This window comes from Mirounga angustirostris, unplaced genomic scaffold, assembly GCF_029215605.1.
Source record: "Mirounga angustirostris isolate CCGP_5_RB_7025 unplaced genomic scaffold, mMirAng1.0.hap1 SCAF_3, whole genome shotgun sequence".
NCBI classification, from domain to species: domain Eukaryota; kingdom Metazoa; phylum Chordata; class Mammalia; order Carnivora; family Phocidae; genus Mirounga; species Mirounga angustirostris.
In genome coordinates, this window is record NW_026991711.1 from 142,543,181 (window position 1) to 142,564,193 (window position 21,013).

Here is a 21,013-nt window from a genome sequence, read left to right on the forward strand (position 1 = left end):
GAAGGAGATCATAAATGCCTTGGACACAAATGAAAGATGGGTTAGGGATTTAGAAGGCTTAGAGCAAGTTAAAAAAAAAAATCAGAGTCACAAATTTTTATCAGGCTACTACTGTGATTTAGGGCTACACTCACAACTTGGCCCGACTTCTTAGGGATTCAGAGGGAAAAGAGCAGTAAAGTCTTGCCTCACACAGATGCTGTGAACAGTAATGAATAAACATGACAAATAAAAATGCTTCAAATAAGAGCTGAAAATGCTAAATACGTAAGGAGCAATCTTTGCACCTACTGAAAATTGTTCATCAGATGATTTCAAATTGAAGGCATCTCAGGAGAAAGTAACTTTGAAAACACAAACAGGCTTTTACTTTTTGTACTTTTATTGAAAAGGTACATTTAAAAAAATACACAGACATTTTACCATTTACAGATTGCAGATATAGATGCTCTAAAAGAGTTCACTCTATTTTGTTGTTTTATGATACCTCTTGCCCCTGATACCACAAACATTCCAGTCTTGTTGATACCAGTTTAGAAAGGGGGGCATGGGAGCATGACCTGCAATATATTCGGTGAACAGAAAGACAAATTGTTCAATTATAAATTTTTTATCTTCTGTACATTATTGCATCAGGGAGCCACAAAATTATGTAGCATCATTACAAATGAAACAGGTTAAAAATGAAAAAGATAATTACGTAGAAATACATGGATTCATTGTCTCCTTGCAGAATGCACAAGAGGTGCAAAAATGTGCAACTTAGGAAGCTCTTTTTTTCTGGTTGTATACATTTGCTTAGCAACTCAAACTAAAGTGAGGAAGCTACAAAATAAGTTAAACAAAAATAGCAAACAGGTAGTAATTATAGCTATATTATATGGCTTTCTAGTTCTTTTAAATATCACCAAATAAAACGTGAAATAAACAAAATACATTATCTTTTGTTCTCTTAAAGAGAAAATTCAAAGCTACTTTGCTTCCTAACATTTACACAGCAACTAAAAATGTTGAATTCAGACAAGAGATACAGAACTAGTACTACACAGGATACAACAGTACTTGGGTCTAAAACAGTACACAATCCCTGTCGACAAGAGTACACCAGAAAAGAAAACATTGTGATCCGTTGGTAAGATGGTATCCACAAGTAAGCACTTGTGTTCATCTATTTTTGTTCCACACTACAATGTGCCCAGTTGGATTCCAGAGTTATTTACAGACGTGTGAGGAAGACCCTAGTTTTCAAGTCTGTCAGGAAAATATTCCTTATCGTTTTCTAAGCCAGATCACACCCATGGAAAAAGAGTCAGCGAATGGTATATAGATACATTGTTTTGTTTTGTTTTCTGACCGATACATGTGCAAGAAACCAATTATCTCAGATACACAGATGGAGTGGGGTGGGGGGAGGGGACAGGGGCATAAAGCCTGGGCTGCTCAGATCCCTAACGGTGGGAGCGGTCCCTAAAAGCACTCTTGAGCCTAGTGATTTCTCAGTCTTTGGAGTCGGGGCCGGGGGGGGGGGGCCGGGGGGGGGGGCTGCAACGCACTCTTGAGCCTAGTGATTTCTCAGTCTTTGGAGTCGGGGCCGGGGGGGGGCTGCAACGCAGACGCTCCCGCCGCCGCCGCCCCCTCGGGCCCTCCCCCTGCAGCGGCCCCGGGGCGCGGGCCGTCAGTAGGGCGCGAAGAGGATGGAGGCGGGCGTGGCGCGGAGGGGCCCGTGGCCGGGCCGCAGCAGCGCGGGCGGGATGGCGGGCGCCTGGAAGAGCGACGCCGACGGCCGGGGCGGCAGCGACAGCGCCGACGACACCGCGGCCGCCGCCGCCAGGGGCGACGACAGGAAGGCCGGGGCCAAAGGCTTCATCATGTCTTTCTGGAATGCAAGTTTTGCCTAACGGAGGGAGAGAACCGGACACGGGGTGGGGAGATGGTTTTCGATAAGCACCGCGGACATCTTTTCGCAACACAGACGTTAAGAAGTCGGCTTTTCAAGACCGTGACTCTCAAAAGTCAGGACATTATTTTCACAAGGCTGGGTTTCAGAGGCTCTTGCATACCTTTGCTTTGATTTGTTTCCATTTCCACTCTTTTTCTGGTGGCCCTTGCCTCTAGGCACTAGGAAGCGGGGGGGGGGGGGGGAGCCTCTCTGAATAGATACTAAAGCTATTTTGTGCCGCTTCTTCTCACAAAGAAAAAACAAACATACCCAGAAAGTTTCCTGCTTAGATAATGGAGCTCAATTTAAAATTCTGACTACTCGTAAACCACAGTGCAGCTTTGAGAGAGGTTTTCTGGGCGGGGTGGGGGGGGGAGGGGGGAGTATGCCTGACCCTACACTTGTCTCTGAAGAGCTGCACTGGGTGAAGTAACTGGGGTTCAGGACGTTAGGGACCTGTTAAGCGTCATGAAAACAAAGTCAGTGTGCACCTCTTTCTCTGGCCACTTAAAGAGTATTCCCTGAAAAACTGCAGCTAACTCAAATTTCTGTCGTTGGGAAGGATTGTAAGTGTGCTAGAAACATTCTCTTTTTAAAGGAATCCCAAGGTGGAATCTTCTTGTAAAGTAAGAAATCAATCCTTAATTTCTCTCTTTTGCAATCAGGAGAAGCTTTGCACACTGGATTTGTTTAATGCAGGTAACACCTGCTTGCAGCATCAGATGGAGGCTTTGCAGAAGCTGGGAGCATCGCCTCCAGCTGGCCAATCCCGCTTCAACCTCAAATGGAATGCCACACTGGGCTAAGTCCCAGGGAGATTATAAAATCCATCCATCTGGGTATTTATATGACATCTATTGCTGGCGCCCCTGGGTATTTTTGCAAAGAAACTGAAAACAGCACATATTGAGAGCAGGTAGGACAGGCTGAATACCAACATGCCTGCGAGACAGGGAAAGAGAGAGTAATACCAACACCCACTTTACTTTCTGGAGAAGGAGGGGTGGAGAGGTGGGTGTAGGAGGGAGGAGAGGGAGAGCTCTCTAGAAAGGAGGACGGTATCAAATGGATGGAGTTTTGTTTAAGGAAAGCAAGCCCTCTTCCAGGTTCAACACATTCCAGGATTCCTCAGGATTACTTGTCTTTGTTCCTGAGCCTTTGTTTTTCTTTATATGCTAAAGAAGGTAGTCTTTGGAAAATGTCCTGGTAAAGAGTAAGGTATTAGCTCTTAAAGAGGTTCAGTTTCTCTTCTCTAAAGCAGCTTCCTTCAAGGTGTCCTACAGCAGAGACTAAGCAGTTCCTTCTAAACTTCTAAACTTCTGTCTATGAGGGCTACGGATATTCAAAACCTTTCAGGACCAGTTAGTCCCTAGGCCCTCCTAACCCACAGTCCTTGCCTAAGCCAGGAAGGTGGACCCACGAAACAAGTGAGCAGGTGAGGTGAACTTACTGCTAAAATGCTTGGGCTCCGCTGGAGTTTATTGTAAGGGCTGTATTTCGGCTTCAGTGGTTTCCCTGCAACTCGATCCTTATGCCTTCGGCTAGAAATGTGCTGAAAAAAGTTTGATGCATTAGCTGAATCTAACTGTGAGCTTTACTCCATGTAAAATATATTTCCTAGATAGAGGCAGCAGGTTGCTCCATTCCCAGTTCTGGCTCCACAGTTCCCCGGTGGTGAGGATTAGATCACCGCGCTCTCAAAATTCAGACTTGCTCCCCACTCAGTTGTGATGCCTCTCTTCCTTTCCTTTCTCTGTAGTACTTACCTGGCTTTGCCTGTTGTTACCGTCGTGACTGATGAGTCTGTCTCCCTAACCACCTTTTGGTCTGTGAAAGACAGGCTGAACATCTTGTCTTCCAGAAGTTCCTGCTCGACTGACTACAAGCTCCAGGTTGAATGCTGTACTCACCTAGCCCAGAACCATCATGTAGATTAGATAGATACACAAGCCAGTGGTTGATGAGGGAGCAGAAGGCTAGCTGAGGACAAAGCAGAAGCTGACACCCTACACCCTCCCCCCCCCACAATGTGATATGTGTGACATTCCTCAGGCACTCCTGGCTGCCCTAAAGGAAAAACAGGTGGTTAACTGATCGAGATCACGGTCCTACAGGAGAGGAGTTTCCCTCAGTTCACAAATTTAGTGAACTGAGGGAACTTTAGTGAACTTTAGTGAACTAGTGATTTACAAGGAAGGAGCTTTCTTATCAATAGCCTAACTTCCAGAGACCCAGAACTCAGTTTCCGGAAGCCCTAACATCACCCTCCCCTCCATAAAATAAAGGGAGGCTGAGGCGGAAGGAAATGTAAATAAAATTGGAATTTCTTTTTGAACCTGAAGCCCATTGACAAGGACGTGTGTTAGGAGGAACGTAACATTCCTCCAGGAAACTCCCAACTGTCTTCCTGTTAGTGCCTCATTAGAGGGAAAAACAGCCTTGGCTTGACAATCAATAACCAGGCCTCCAGTATCCTGAGAGTCTTCTTTAGCATATGACAGTCCTCTGGACACCCCCTTTGTCCTCACCTCCCCAACTCCTGAGTATATAATCTGCCACGCCTCACAGCCCCGGGGCCGCAGCTCATTCTGCCCGCGGGTCCTGTCCCTGGGCTTTAATAAACCACCATTTTGCACCAAAGACATCTCAAGAATTCTTTCTTGGTCATCTGCTCCAGACCTCACCCCACTGAACCTCACCTATAATTTAAAACTTCATTGGTGGTGACCCAACAACAGTGAATACTAATTCAGGATACATTACCTGCTTGAGCTGAATTTCTGAATTAACATGAACATCACAGATTTCACAATGAAATGTCTTGTTCTGTAGTCCTGAGCCCTTACTGCCATTCTGCATCTTTAACCTTGATCCAGGTCTAGGATAGGACTTAATTGGACCAGCCCCATTACGAGCTTCAACCATGGTCTTGTGTTTGGATCCTAAGACAGAAAGAGACATACATTAAGTAAGTAGCTATTTAAGAACTGAATAGATATATGAATAGCTCTCTGTTTTCTTATCTTTGAGAAGTTTATCTTCAGGCCGAATTTCTCATTGCTTTTTAAAAAAATAATCATTTTAATGCTGATTATAAACAGTTTTTATTTATTATAAACAATGACACTGATTATTCAACACATTTTTGTGGTAAAAAATGGGAAAACATGAGTATATTATGGAGAAAATATGGAAAATATAGAGAAGCATAAGTAAGATTACCCTATCTATATTTTCACCACTCAGAGATAACGACTGTTATCATTTTAGTTTTCTTTTTCAGGTTTTGTTTTGTTTATATACTAAAAAATACATATATTTTCAAAATTGGGATCATACTAGTTAAATATCCTGAAAATTTCACACAGCAAATCATATACTTTTTTTTTTAATAGTTACATTTTAATGACGGAGCACTATGTTCTCTCATGTTGGGTTACTATAATATAGCATTCGACGTTTCCCTACTGAGGGACTTTTAAATTGTTTCTCTTTTTTTCTAAGTGTGTTGCAGTGAACATTGTGCATAGATATTTGTCTTCATCTCTGTCACTTCATCGTAATGAGTTTTGGGAAATATTAGATGCTTTTGAGAAAATAAAGAACAGAATAAGTTTTATCTCCAATTTGCTTTAAACTTTTGCCTTGCTGTTTCCAAAATTATGATATCCTACTTTTCTTAAAATCATTCCTTTGAGTCATAAAAGCAGAGAAGACACGGAACAAACCTAACGTCTAAACAACAAAAGATACGGTATTCTGCTGGGAAAAGTTGGGTTTTGTTATAAGCACGATTTAAATTCAAATGATAGCTGCTAACCTGTGTTGTGTGCCTCTAGCTGGGACAGGGAGTTCACAGCCACTTTGCATAGTGAACAATACAGTAATTTTTTGGCTTTTTCTTCTTCTGATTCAGAAACAGTACCAGGAGCTCCGTTTGTGCTCTTCGAGGGAGAAGCGGCTGTCCCAGGTGGCAAGGATGCTGTGCCAGATTTGAGGAGATAGGAGCCCCCTTCGGAGCCTGATGGCTGACTGCAACTGTTGACTTTTAGCTTCCCTTTATTTTCTAAGAGAGACGCAGAGAGATCATATTGACACTTCATGTACCGTATCAACACATGGAAAATTGACATAGAGGAATTACACATAGAAAATGGATTTCCATATATAGTTTTAATCTCCAGCACAGATTTTAGTTCATTGAACTTGACTGAAAAAGAACTCCATGCCATCAGTTTCCAGTATCAGCTCACCCCTAGATTATGATGACTTATGAAAAATGTACTTTTTTTCTCCCACTGGTGGCATGTAACTTTCTGAGAACCTTGAGTTGTAAATTATGCTCCAGGGAAGTTTTTCATGTATAGGAAAACCAACTTCTTTCCAATACGAGTACATGATATGATGGTAACGTGAAATAAGTCAATCGTCAATTGTGGTTTCATTTGACTATTCATGCTTTCATTATGACATGGACATGAAATTAAAATTCAGTTTTTATACCAAGTTAGCATTTTAACTTTGGGGTATTGGGGTAGAGGTGAGGGAAGAAGCATGGTTAATTTGGGTTATGGTCAGTTAAGTTTTTGCTGCTCTTTGAATGGCAAAGCAATTTATCTAAAATACAAGATGTGGGCGCCTGGGTGGCTCAGTTGTTAAGCGTCTGCCTTCGGCTCAGGTCATGATCCCAGGGTCCTGGGATCGAGCCCAGCATTGGGCTCCCTGCTCGGCAGGAAGCCTACTTCTCCCTCTCCCACTCCCCCTGCTTGTGTTCCTGCTCTCGCTGTCAAATAAATAAATAAAATTAAAAATAAATAAATAAATAAAATACAAGATACAAAGATTTAATTCATTATACTTATGACTACCAGTCTAAATTATGTTTTTTTTTTTTTTTTTTTTTAAGTAAACTCTACCCTCAATGTGGGGCTCAAACTCACGACCCTGAGATCAAGAGTCACATATTCTACCAGTTAGGCCAGCCAGCCGCCCCTAAAATCTTAAGTTTTAAGTAATGATGTTAACCATAAGCACAATATGAGGATTAGCCAAATCATTTATAGACATCTTGGCATTTTGATCATGTAGCTACTAAATGTTCTAATTCTCAAGGCCCATGCTGCAAGCTATAAGGAGGCTCAGAGTGACTTTAACAGAATTTCACTCTTCAGGGTACATTTGCTATTCAAGACAGGTTCTGTTCAGTGGCTCCTTTGGGAAAGAAACTGGAACTTCTTAGGCAACAGCCTAATCCATCACACATTTAAGCTGAGTAGAGCTGGTGCTCTCAGAAAATGTCTACTGATGTGCTGATAAAGTCTTATTAAGAGGGGAAGGAAATTAAAACTGAAAACTTATTTGTTAATTGTCCTAGCTAATTGGAACTATGTGCCATGGGCCTGGATCACCAAGAGGGAAGGAGTGACTGGAGGAACTGCAACATGATAGTGTGTGTCTGATCTGCAGATGGGGCGAAGCCAAAGGTTTCATTTGCATCAAAAATAATGGGAGATCATATTTCTACCTGTTTGATTTTGGAATCAACAGTTGATTTCCATCCCTTTTTCTGCACTGAATCCATCCAGGTCAAGACTAGCGGGGATTCTATAGATGAATTCCAGATCTGGATGGTGTTTGGAATAAGTAAATGCTCAGATTCATTTCTTATCCTTGGGTTTCACAATTTATATTCCTTTTCAGCAAGTTTATTAAAACTTCAGGATGCCATGAAGTATAATGGAAAAGATCTTAGACTCTTACTAAACTGACTTTCATAGCATGAGAGAAGGAAATAAAATCAATCTTCTTAAATGGTAACAGTAAGTAAATTAGATTGAAGATTATTTCAGGCTTGGAACTCTCATCTATAAGGATCCCTCAGACTGATTTTACGATATTATAGAACTCACAAAGCAGTGAAATAATTCAGTAATCTTAACATTTGCACCTATAGAATTACTCAGTTTCTTGTGATGGAACTCAAGTTATTGCAGAGCAAAATCTTTGCTTCAAGCATTTCATAAGATATTTCATATAAATTTCACCTAAAGAATCTGACCTGTTTTAGTCATTTACTCATTCTCTCTCTTATTTGTATTTATTTTATTGTCCCTTATATTGATCTCCCTCATATACTCTTATTTATATAGAATGTTACAATTTACAAAGTGCCATCATTTACATTATCTTATTATCTGTCACAACAAACTTGTGAAATAGGTAAGGCTGAAAATAATTATTCCCAGGGCGCCTGGGTGGCTCAGTTGGTTAAGCGACTGCCTTCGGCTCAGGTCATGATCCTGGAGTCCCGGGATCGAGTCCCGCATCGGGCTCCCTGCTCGGCAGGGAGTCTGCTTCTCCCTCGGACCCTCCCCCCTCTCATGTGCTCTCTTTCTCATTCTCTCTGTCTCAAATAAATAAATAAAATCTTAAAAAAAAAAAAAAAGAAAATAATTATTCCCATCTCAAAGATGAGAAAACTCAGGCTCATCAAAACTGAATAATGTCCCACAGATTAGTAGGTGGCATAAATGAGCATGAGGTTTTCTCTAACTATTCACTGGGTAGTGTATTCATCTTCCTGCACAAAGGGTGGACTTCATGTGGCATTAACATTATAAAAGGCATACAGTGGTCACTGGAGATGTGATAAAGCTGTTGCTTTCTTTAGTTTTAAAGCATATATGCCTTCAGTGAAAATATCTAGCCTATTCAACAATCATCTGATTCAGAGAAGATGGACAGAATTATCTTTTTCTCTCTATTCCTATTTCTTTAAGAAAAATTAAACAGATTTCCTTTCCATATCTCCTTTTCAAAAGAGGTCATTTATTCATTAACAAATGAATATTAACAAAATGCTATTGCTGACAATGTGCTAGACACTGAAGAGAATAGTAAATAAAGTAGGTATAGACTAAGAAAATAGAAGTTTAGCAGGGAAAATGAGATAGTCACTCAGAGATCTCTAATTTATGACAGAAACGGGTAAGAGGCATGGGAGCATGGAGCAGGAAATGATTTCTTTTGGTCAGGAAGAGAGAGGCATTCTTTATAAAGGAAGTGATATTTTGGCCAGGTTTTGAAGGTCAGATTTAGATAAGCACAGGATGAGGTGAGAAGGAACCGGAAGTGAATGGTTAGAGGTGGCAACATGAGGAGATGCTTAGGTGTTAGAAAGCTTGGGGTTTGCTTGCTTAATACCTGCTAGCTCAGCATAGATGATGGCAACAGGTGTAACGAGAGATATTATTATAAAGGTGAGTTGAATCAGAAGGTAGAGAATATCTTAAGACTCATGAAATGGATACTAAGGGAGGCCATTTTCCTTTAAAAATATTAAGAGATATGGTATCTTTACATAAATCATGTTTTACTTTTTATCCTCTAGATAGGCCAGAGTCTTAAGCTTTGTGAATACAGGGATAAATTTTGACCCTGAAAACGTGTAAATGGTTCCATCATATTTAGGAAATTCTGCCATTGGATTGATACTAGTTAGTCGATAAAGCAGATCCTAAAATCATCAATGCAATAATATATTTAAATTTTGGCATTCTTTCTGGATAAGCTTCAAAGCTTAATTTTGTTATTTCTCATTTTAATTGCTCTATATTTTTATCAAAATCCTTTCTGTTATTTTTCTTTTCTTGTTGGCATTTTTTAAAGCCTCCTTATTTTGTGTATTTGAAAGTTTAATGAATGTACTGTTTACTTCTGTTTCTTTTAATAAAGATGCATGTCATCTGGAACTTCTGGTTAATGTGAATTCCATTTTCAAGTAGTCCCTCACCTAGTGTTAATTAGCAGGTCTTCTGACTGTCTTCATTATTTTCTGATTACTCAAATGCCTTTTTATAGGTTTTATCCTATAAGACTTCGAAGCAAAATTTGCTTAGCTACATCAGAATTGTCCTTTGTAACAAATATCTGTAATTTATGCACCCAAGTGAATTTAATTCTTCAAAGTAGCTGTCGTGGAAGGTTCCACATTGATTTACTTATTTCCCAAACTTCTAAGCATTTTGAAAACCTCCCATTTTGGAACTGTTTTCATATCTAGTTGATAAACTATGTGAAGGAAATCAGTCTTCAATATTTATTCGTCACAGTTATTTTTTACTCCAAAACTTTACTCAGATTAACCCACCTGTTCATCAAACTTAGCTCTATATCACTCAAAACACAGCTTCAGAGGACAAATAAGCTAACACAGAAGATGAAAAGAACATGCCAGAAGTTCTGGAAGCAGTTTTCAGAAACTAATCCTGTTGGTAACTAGAAGACTCATATCCATATATAGGTCTTAATTTAAAAAAATAATCAAAATAATATTATAACTACATTGTAGATCTTATATTTCGAAGTAGAACTTTGGAACCTAAAATCCAATTTTTATGATTCCACTTACAAGGTTACTCTTTAGTTTAATGTTACTAATATAAGTTTTTTTAAACCAGGTTTTAATGTTTTAATAATAGATACATATTTTATATAATAAATTTATGTTCAATGTAGAAAATAAAGTCATACAAAAAACTTTTAAAAATCACCCATGATTCCATCACCTAAAATAAACTTTTTCCATAAAGCACCAGATGGTAAAAATACATTAAGCTTTGTAGGCCATACTGTTTCTGTTGCAACTACTAAGCTTTGCTATTATAGCAGGAAAGCAGCCACCAGCATGGCTGTGATCTAATAAAACTTTATTTACAAAAATAGGCAGCAGGCTAGCTTTAGCCCACACAGGTAGTAGTTTGCCAACACTTGACCTAGATTATTATAATCATAACTGTTACTTCATACTATTTACACAATAATATATGTGAATAGACAGAAACATGAGGTCACTAACATTTTTCAATTAGCAATAAATCAAGAATATCTTTCCATGTCAGTAAATATAGAGTTGGATCATGATTTATAACAAATGATACTTACTCATATGGGGAGGTACTATAATTTATTCAACTAATCTTCTTTGATATTTGGGTTATTTCTGCTTTGCACTTTTACCATGTTAAATAGATACGGAATGGGAGTTTGGTTGCCTCAGAATGAAGGATTCAAGCCCAAACTGAAAGCAATTGGCCATCAGTATCTCAGCATCTTAGAGTAAGTCCCCAAGGAACACCCCAGACACAAACGTGTAGCATTTCTAAGAGGTAGTAGAACTTATCTTGCTACCAACATCTTTTCATGCACTTCTCTAGACTATCTAAGGATCGGAGGACTCACTGGCATCAGGAGCTTCTGTCCTCGTTGGATGCTTCTGAATCTAGCCAAAGTAGCAAAACCAGAAGTGCATGTAAGAAGGGACACTGGCATTTCATTTCCCAGTCTGACAACTTCTGATCTTAGTCATCTGCCCCTCATACCAGGTGAAGTAGGGGAAAGGAAGGTTGGGGACAGATGAGCTAGACCAAGAAAGGTCAGAAGTTGAAGGACCTGTAATCTCAGTTTGGCATGTCAAGGTTGAACGAGTTTTCTTTGGGTCAATAGGACATCTTGAAAGGCGGTCAGGCTTGAGCCCTGTTACAGGTAACTGAAGAGAAGGCTGATCACCAGGACCCTGGCAGCAAGAGGTTGAGGAGTGGACTTCTCTGGTGGTGGGAGCTGTGGAAGGACTGGAAGAACCACATGAAGATCTTACACATGGTCCTCCAGAGAGAGACAGCGTCTGGACACCTGCCACGCAGAGGGCATCAATGACTGTCATTAAGTACAAAAACATTGGCCATTTCTTCTCTAATTTCTCCCCCTATCCCTAACAATTGGAAAGGGCAAGCACTAGAAATTATAGGATAGGGAAGAAGGGAACAGCAGACTATGCGCCTTCTCGTGGTCCAACCTAAGCCAGAAGAAGGAGGTGTTCAGTTGGATAAGAGACTAAAGTTTCAATAAGACCAGACTTTCTGATATCTGATGTCTCTGAGGAATGAGAAAGTACATAAAGTTTAATGAATTTATACATATGCATGCATTTGTTGAAACAGAAGATATAAGACATGTAGGAAATACAAGATGCAAGATACTGATACATAAGATATAAGGCTATAGATATTTCCACCATCCTAGAGGTCTCCCCTGAATCTCTGATCAGGTGATACTCCCCCTCCCTCCAAGGTAACCACCTTCCTCATCTCTATCCACTTAGATCAGTTTTGCCTATTTTTGAACTTCATAGAAGTGTAATCACACAATATGTATTCTTTTGTGTCTGGCTTCTTTCACTCAACATTATGTCTATAAGATTCATCCATGTTGCTGTACATAGAACTTTGTTTCTAAGAGCTGAAGAGTATTCCATTGTATGACTATGCCACCATTTATTTACTATTGATAAACATTTGGAATATTTTCAGTTTGGGGCTATTTTGAATAATGCTACTATAAACATTCTTATATGTATTTTTGGTAGACGTAAGTACTCATTTATGGTCAATGTATATGCATTGGAGTGGAATTGCTGGGCCATTAGATATATAGATCTATCTATCTATCATCTATCTCCATCGAGCTTTAGGAGATTCTAAAGACAGTTTTCCAAAATCCTTGTGATTTATATTCCTACCAGGAGCATGTGAGAATTCCAGCTGTTGTACCCCCTCCCCAACACACGGTATCAGCGCTGTCAGTCCTCTTGGGTTCAGCCACTCCGGTGGAGCTGTGGTGGTGTCTCACTGGGGTTTTCGTTTGTATTTCCCTACTGCCTAATGGTATTGAACACCTTTGCCTATTTTTATTGGCCAATTATATACCTTCTTTTGTGAAGTGCTTGGTCAAATCTGTTGTTGTTGTTGTTGTTTTTTAACTTGAGAAAAGTGCTCAGGAAACCAAGGTCACAACTTTAACAGAATTGTTCTTTGTGCTTTCTGAGGTCACTGAAATATACTGCTTGTCACTTCTTTGTACAATTAAATTTTCCTTTTTATACTTAATATTTCACCAAAAAGAATTAGCAACAGAGGCATGCAGGGAAAGGACTGCTGGTCATATTCTTTCCTGTATTCACAAGCACCTTGTCCGGCATCTCATTTGTATTCCAAAAAAACAAAGCAATGCCGCATTACTGCTTACCACTCATTAAACCAAGTTAGCTCACTTTGATAAGGAATTCTGAAATCATTCTCCTCTGTTTTATTTTCCCACTTTCTAAATAATGAGAAATTAATGGGTGTCAGTCACAGTACATACTTCCTTACTAGTTGTGCAGTCTTGTGAGAAGTGAAGCTAAAAAGCCCATGGGGTTCTGTATCAGACCAAAAAAAACCCAAAAAACAAAAAACCCAAGCCCCTAAAACACTGCAAACCTGTATGCTTGTTGATTGGTGTGCCGTGGAAGACTTCCTAACTCTTTGCTTCGTTTGTCCCTTCCTTATCTACACATTTGACACAGTAAAAGTGACAAAAACCACCAACTGATGACAGATATTTTAAAGTTTAAAGTGGAATTGCATTCAGACAGTTAATGGACTTGGGCGGTAGGGGAGGAGCAGCATGCAAGCTGCAAGATGAATAAGCCAATTTGGTACCTTGGCGTTCTTTGCAAAACAAAATGTAATAAGAGATGTACAGATGCTAAAGCATCACTATATTGGTGGATACACAAAGAAAGGGGCATTCATTTCTAGTATTAACAGGTCTGCACTTGTCTAAAGGAGCAGGAAGAAAAGACCAACATTGCAGATAATGATCAGATACAGCAGTCAGTTACCCTCTTTTATTTATTAGATGTTTTCCTGAAAGGTATGTGCAAAAAGATCTTGGAAAATTTGGTAATAATTTGAATGGACTATTTAAAAGAGTTTTTTTTTTTTTTTCAAATTTAAATTTTACTTAGTTAGCATACAGTGCAATATTGGTTTCTGGAGTAGAATTCAGTGATTCATCACTTAAAAACAACACCCAGTGCTCATCACAACAAGTGCCCTCCTTAATCCCTATCACCCATCTAGCTCATCCCCCACCTGCCTCCCTCTATCAACCCTCAGTTTGTTGTCCATTGTTAACAGTCTCTTATGGTTTGTTTCCCTCTCTCCTTTTCTTTTTTTTTAAGAGTTTTTTTTTTGAAAGAATGGCTCTCTTGGCAATGCAATAACCACATATCCTTATTTTAAAATTTTATAATCTTACAGATGAGATTTGCTTAAATTAGAAACATATATAGTGAAAACTTCTATACCTGAAGAACAGGTCAATAAATCTGACAAACAAAGGGGAAAAAAGTGATTCTATAAGGGGAATAAACACAGTCAGTCAGCTTCCCCATGGAAAATTTATCCTTCTTCTTAAGTTCCCTACCAATATCACCAACCTCTCATTAGCAAATGTCTAGTGTCCTGTTTCTTACAGAAATGAGGAAGCTGGATGTGTTTGTCCCTGATGCTACATTTTCTTCTGTTTGCACCTATTTTCTTTACATCTCTGAGTAAAAGGTACATGCTTCCACTTATCTATCTTTTACATTTCTTCTCTCTTTCCTATAGTGCTGGCTACTTTCTTTCTACTGGGTTCTTTGTTTCTGTTTACAAAATTCTGAAACTTCCATGTTCCAAAAGTCATTCCCTGACTTGGTTCACTCCTGGAGTCTTCCACCTGTCTTCCCTTTGGTGCAGAACTTGAAGTGGTCGCGTGAAGTGGCTCTTCGACTTCCTTTCTTCCTGTTTATCCTTACCCTCCTGCAAAACCAAAGGTGTCTCTTCAGTCTTCTCTTGTACTGAGCCCAAGTTCCTTCTTGAAACGCTCTTCCCCCTTGATGTCGACAGACAGTGGCCTTGCCTGGTTCTCCTTCAACCTCTACAACAGTCCCCCTCACCAGCTCCTATTCTTTGCCTGCCCCTAGTGTTGGCATTCCTCAAGATGATTCTCTTGTCCTCTTTTGGATGTTATATGATCTAATTACTCTGATAACTTCTACCACATTGATATAGATTCCTAAATCCCATAGGTGAAATCTCTACCTTCCTCACAGGTTCAAGATTCTTTTCCCCTAATAGTCTGTGGAACATCTAGTTTGGATGTTTCATGGGTATTTCAAACTCAACCTGGTACTGAATGAATGATCTCCACCTAGGAGCCCTTCCAAGTAGTCCCCTTATCAATCAATGACATTACTAGTTGTACATGAGAACTGTCAGCAATAACTCTTGAATTCTTCCTCTTTTACTTTCTATGTGTAATGAATGACCTAAATTTACTGATACTACTTTCTAAATATTTCTTTTATCAGCCTTATTCATTCTATCCAGCAGATATTTCTTCAGCATCTACTATGTGCCACTGCCTCATTTCAGGCTCTCATCATGTCTAGATTACCATTAAACTTCTTTCTAGATCTTGCTACTTCTAGGTGCCAAGCCCACCTCCTCCCTCCTATCCTTGCCTATGCTCTCATAACCCTCTTCATATAATTATATTTTGATCTTGCATTAACTATAATTTTTTTTCCACAGCCAAAATTATTTCCAGGGTAGAGAGATTCTTGAGTCCTGCAACAATGTCCTAATTCATCTTTGTGTCCAGTGTACAGAAAGCCATAGGTGGGCAATCAATATGTTAAAATAAGCAATGCTCGGGGCGCCTGGGTGGCTCAGTTGGTTAAGCGACTGCCTTCAGCTCAGGTCATGATCCTGGAGTCCTGGGATCGAGTCCCGCATCGGGCTCCCTGCTCAGCAGGGAGTCTGCTTCTCCCTCTGACCCTCCTCCCTCTCATGCTCTCTGTCTCTCATTCTCTCTGTCTCAAATAAATAAATAAATAAATAAAATAAAATAAGCAATGCTCAATTCAATGCAGTGCCTTTTAGCCTCACAAATAAAAATACTAGAAATTCACTGTTAATGGCTGAATCATAAAGTGAAATAAATATAGAGAGAACAGACATTTTCGCTGTTAATTATGTAAAATACCTGTATTATTGTTGTTGAAGGTATATATAAGCAATCAATATTTGATGTCATTTGAGATAATTCTCTTAAAAATAGGTCTCCTTGACACGTACTAGGACAGAGTCATAACAACAAATACATTGTGCCTGGTCCAATGTTTTGATTTGATAAAATGAACAAACCTATAGATTTTATTATCTTCTTTATTAGGAATCCTATATAAGCTTACATAGAATCAATAAGCATGTACCTATGCCAGAAAAATCTAAAGCACATGTGAAAAAAAATATCAAAGTAAAGCCCATCCTCTTTGCAACTAAACTGGTATCTTGTTGTCATAGCAAGGTTTCAGTCATAGCAATACTGTGGGTCTTACATTTGGAGAGTCATCAGAGATTTGTAGCTCAACAACTCATTCTGGCAATGTTGTAAGCAGTCAATAACAAATAACATCACAGTATATTCATTTGAGTTACCAATAGTTACATGATTGATATATTTATGCAATAATATTCTTTAAGAAATTCCAAGTATTATGACTTATGCCACTATTTAATTTTCTCCACCCTTTTAGGTAGTAGATGTCTATTACTGAAGGTGTCATTTTACAGGCTTTGTATCTTAGTGATGATACCACTCACAGCCTACCCAGATCCCCAAGGCACATAACCTTTATGCCACGTGGCCCGAGACTGACCCAGTACATTTGGAGTCCTCTAGACACCATTTAGCTACTTCCAACTAGATTCCTCCTTTAGATTTGATCTAATTCCTGATGTCCTCAAGCATTACCCAGCATAGTGGGGGCCAGTTTATCTCACAACACCTACTAGGTTAGTCAACTTGTTTTATTAGTCACAGGACTTCTTGTTGGAAAATGTCTGACCTTGATGCCTCACTTGAGGGTGAACTGTTAAACAACCTTTTGGAAACAGAAAGAGTTCTCTAAATAGCATATGTCATTTTGCAGATGTGGAAAACAAAACAGAGTACTTACATGACAAGCCCAGAGACACAAGTAGCCAAGGACAGACACGGAAATTAAAGCTAGTTTTTAAAATTCTCAGAGCACTCAAATATCATACATTGGGTCAACTGATGCTGGTGGGGCCCCTTCACATCTAACGCTACATTACCATGCCTCCAGCTAAATCCCGGAAACCCTGCCTCTTCAAGCACAGTTGATCACTGGGAAGCTTGCTAATTCCTAATTAACTATGTTTATGTCTGATTTTCATATCTTGGCTTTTAGACTAATCCTGGAAGCAGGGAAAATTATCTATAAAATTGACTCTTCACTGAATACGAATCTGTATGTCCTTGCTTTATTTTTTTTTTTAATTTTATTTATTTATTTGACAGAGAGAGAGAGAGCGTGCGCAAGCGGGGGAGCGGCAGGCAGAGGGAGAGGGAGAAGCAGACTCCCCACCGAGCAGGGAGCCCGATGCAGGGCTCGATCCCAGGACCCTGGGATCATGACCTGAGCCGAAGGCAGACTCTTAACCGACTGAGCCACCCAGGTGCCCCTCTAGGTCCTTACTTTAAAAAAACAAAAAAGCTTATTTATTTGAAGTACCTTAGGACCCATGAAAATTAGGTGACCGATTTTGTAAGTTCAAAACAGGTCCTGTACTGCCGTTTTCTGCCAGACTGTGGTCCTGAGTTAGGATATCCTGCTCTTTCCATTTGAAAGCCCATGTCAGTTGGGGTCTGGCCACTGGGCTACAGCCTGCAGTGATTCTGTGGTCCAATGAAATGACAGTCATTGCCTAGCTCTGCATGACAACTGCCCCATCGTCTTCATGCCACTTTGCTGGGGGGCAGAAGCTGCCAGTCTCACACTCAGATAAAACAGTGGCATCTTCAAGTAGCTCCCTGTTAAAAGCTGGCAGCCCACCTCTGTATCAATGAGTTGGCACAGATTCTAGTGAACATGTCACTTTTCTAAGGGAGCACAAAAGAGGGCTTGTTTGCTAGAGCTGGAATCTAATGAACAGCTTTCTCCTATTTTGTGTAGTTTTCCAGCCATTTGACTTGTACAATAGAGAAATCATATTTCAACTTCTTCAGGTTGAAAAATTGCCCCTTTTCCGATTTGTCACTGAGAGATGTGAAACAGTTATTTCTAAGGCAGCTTTATTATGGAATATAGAATAAGTAACTCCTGTCACTCAAATCAAGTCCCTCAGGGAGTAGGTCCAGTAATGATTCAAAGCCAGGACTAAGACTAAAAACTAATTTTCTAGGTGGAATGAGGAGTAGGTTCTTTTCCTTCTAAATGAATGGCCCTTTACAGAGGAAACATGGATTCACAAGGTATAAGGAAAAACATCTGAATTCTGCTCCTCCCATCTCTTCCCTCTCTAGATACAGAATTTAGGGGTTAGCTTTGAAACTCCAGGTAGACTGACAAGGGAAAGGTCAGCCTGAGAGATATTGAGGGCACTGAGTCTTTCTTCATCTAAAAAATGTATCTTTATTTAATAGAGAAAAAAAAAACAAAAAAAAAAAACCATTACTTTCTTCAAACAAGCTCATTGCGTCAGGCTGCCCCAGGGAGATGGGTGTGGGCTGCCACTCTTTATGGACTGATTGGGTACTGCCTGTCCTAAGGAGGCTACAGACATTCAGCGGCTGGACTGCCCAAGTGTAAGAAAACTACTAATCCTTTTAAAAATATACTGCGGCTAAAAGCCAATCATACTTTCACATTTTGAATCTAGCATTTGTGCCCAAATTCAATCTGCTGCTTTATTATGAAATTGTCAAAGGCGGCTTTTTCTTTAAGGCCTATGGGTTGCAGGAGAAAGTCTGTTGACCATAGAGAGTCTCCTTTAAAAAGTGATGTTAATTCAAGAGGCCTGGGCACCCAAAGGGCTGTCTAGAGGTTCTCATCATCTAGATCCCTTAGGAATACTGTGACATGGGGCCTTATGGCTACAAATTTCTTTCCCATCCTACCCACGCCCTGAGATATATAAACTCATCTAGTCATTGGAAGTTATTATTGCAAATAACAGTATGCGGAAATAGAGGGGAAAAAAAAACCCCATAAGCTTCCCACACTAAGCAGGAGTTTTTAAACTGGGGGTTGGTCTTTGGACTCCCAAGTTCACAGGATCCATAAACTTGGGTGGCAAAAAAACCCAAAAAACCCTTTATTTTCATTTATCTCTGATTGAAATTTAGCATTTCTTCAATTATAAAAGAAGGCAAAAAACTCCAGCAGTCTTAACAGTACCTGCAACCCTGTCCACCAATAGAAATAAGATATTTTCATCAGATATTACAGTAGTCATAAAAAGCTTGAAACTGTTTATGCCTCACATTACTTCAAAATTATCGTTGACATTAGACCTGTTGCTAGATCTTATTTAACGCCTTATTGTTATGTCACTATATCATCATAAAAATTCAACAACAGTATTCAGTATACTTGGTTTTCTTTGTAAAACTATTAAGTTTCATTTTATGGATTTAAAAACATCCTTCTGAGGGGCACCTGCCTGACTCAGTCAGTGGAGCATGGGACTCTTGATCTCAGGGTCGTGAGTTCAAGCCCCACGCTGGTTGTAGAGATTACTTTAAAAAAAAGCAATGAAAACAAATAAAAACATAATTCTGAGCATAGGCCACAGGAATCCATGGCACCCAAAGTGGTTAAGAACCTCTGTGTTGACACCCGTCACTTCATGCTGACTTCTTTCTGTTCCTAGCCATCATTTCAACCACTTTTTTACCAACACCCTAAATTCCCTTCCTTGTCCCCAGGTGTCCTCTCAGTGCTTCGATTATATAAACCAGGCCGTCTTTCACATCTGAGTCCTGTGGTGTACTGGTCCTTCTTCCCTTTCACTCGCACCCACCACCCCCAAACCAGGGCCCCTGTTTGCAAGGCTACCTTCCTTCCCATCAGGCAGAGGGAGCTTAAGTCCTCTGCCTAGGACTTCCTTTCCTTCCCAGACAAGTTCGGCACCCGTCTCTTTTCATGTAGCTTATTACTTGTTCAGCATTTACCCTTCCAGAGGGTATGCTCTCAGGAGGGCGTGGCCCGAGTCCACCTGATGCACTATCACATACCCAGCGTATTCAGTGGGGGCTTAATACATACATGCATGAACAACCCATTTTGTAACTTTTGATCTAGTGTATTACATGCATTCTTCATGTTGCTTTCATTTACTGTAAGGCTGCATAATATCGTAGTGGGTATAAGTACTTTATTGAAATAACTTCCCTGGTACTGATCATCTTGTTTCCACTTTTCATTAATACAAATACTGCTAGAGTAGGCATTTTCATATGTAACTTTTTATTTTTTTTGCTTTGTATTTAGGATTATTTCATTAGTATAAACTACAGGAAGAGGAATTAACTAGTCTAATGGGATGAACATTTTTATGGTTTTTTATTTATTCTATGATGTTGTTTTCTAAAAGGGTTCTCTCAATTTAAAATGCTGTAAGTGACATAAACAGACATCTACTAGTGGTTTTTCAAAATACTCAAAAAAGTCTTACTGGATATTTAATCTTATGGGTTAATCAAAGGACTGGATAAAATTTTTGTTGAAAAGAATAAAATGAATAAGTTTTCCTTAACTCAAAATGTGGTATCCTAATTAATTTCCCATTGAGTAAAAATATTTTCTTTATTAACAGAGAACTAGGAACAAAGATATTCTAGGAAAGACAAATTGTTTTAACTTAAATATGGCCATTTTGCTAGTTAAATGAGTAAAAATTATCATAAAACTATGACAGAAGTTCAAATATTTGTAAGCAAGGAATAAAATAATCTCTGTTGTGACAAGAAATTCTAGTATTTATGTCATTTCATATTTGAAAGAAAACAAAGCACATATTTCCTAGAGGCTAACTAATTAATAGCATACACAAATTATGTAAAAAATTGCACACTAAGAAAATTTTTTACAAGAAGCCAGAAATAAAATGTATGAGCTGGTAAGTTTCTCATTTACTGACATAAATGCCAGCAGGGACTTGTCAGGCAGGAGCATGTTTCTTATTCCCATCACAGCCTTCCCTCTCCTCCTCAGTGGCCAACCCTGGCTCCAGGCGGGGCTGCTTCTCCAAGGTAGCACCCAGTTTTCTGCCTCAACAAATGGAGATGTGTTGGGATATCCTTTCTTTTAATACTGTAACTGTGTAGAGGGCAGATTGC

At 39.5% G+C, this 21,013-nt stretch overlaps 1 protein-coding gene across 9 annotated transcripts in view; it reads right to left on the reverse strand.

Annotated features, from left to right (window-relative positions):
* Positions 1-341: 341 nt before the first annotated feature.
* Positions 342-21,013, reverse strand: part of ZNF385B (zinc finger protein 385B) — a 396,676-nt gene continuing 376,004 nt past the window's right edge. For all 9 annotated transcript variants that reach the window (XM_045868424.3, XM_045868423.3, XM_054506110.2 and 6 more), the window contains 4 exons: positions 5,760-6,005; positions 4,703-4,881; positions 3,390-3,491; positions 342-1,894 (listed from right to left, as the gene is read on the reverse strand). In XM_045868424.3, coding sequence (XP_045724380.1) covers positions 1,676-1,894; positions 3,390-3,491; positions 4,703-4,881; positions 5,760-6,005 — 746 coding nt within the window. In that variant the 3' untranslated portion in view covers positions 342-1,675. The remainder of the gene's footprint in view (positions 1,895-3,389; positions 3,492-4,702; positions 4,882-5,759; positions 6,006-21,013) is intronic.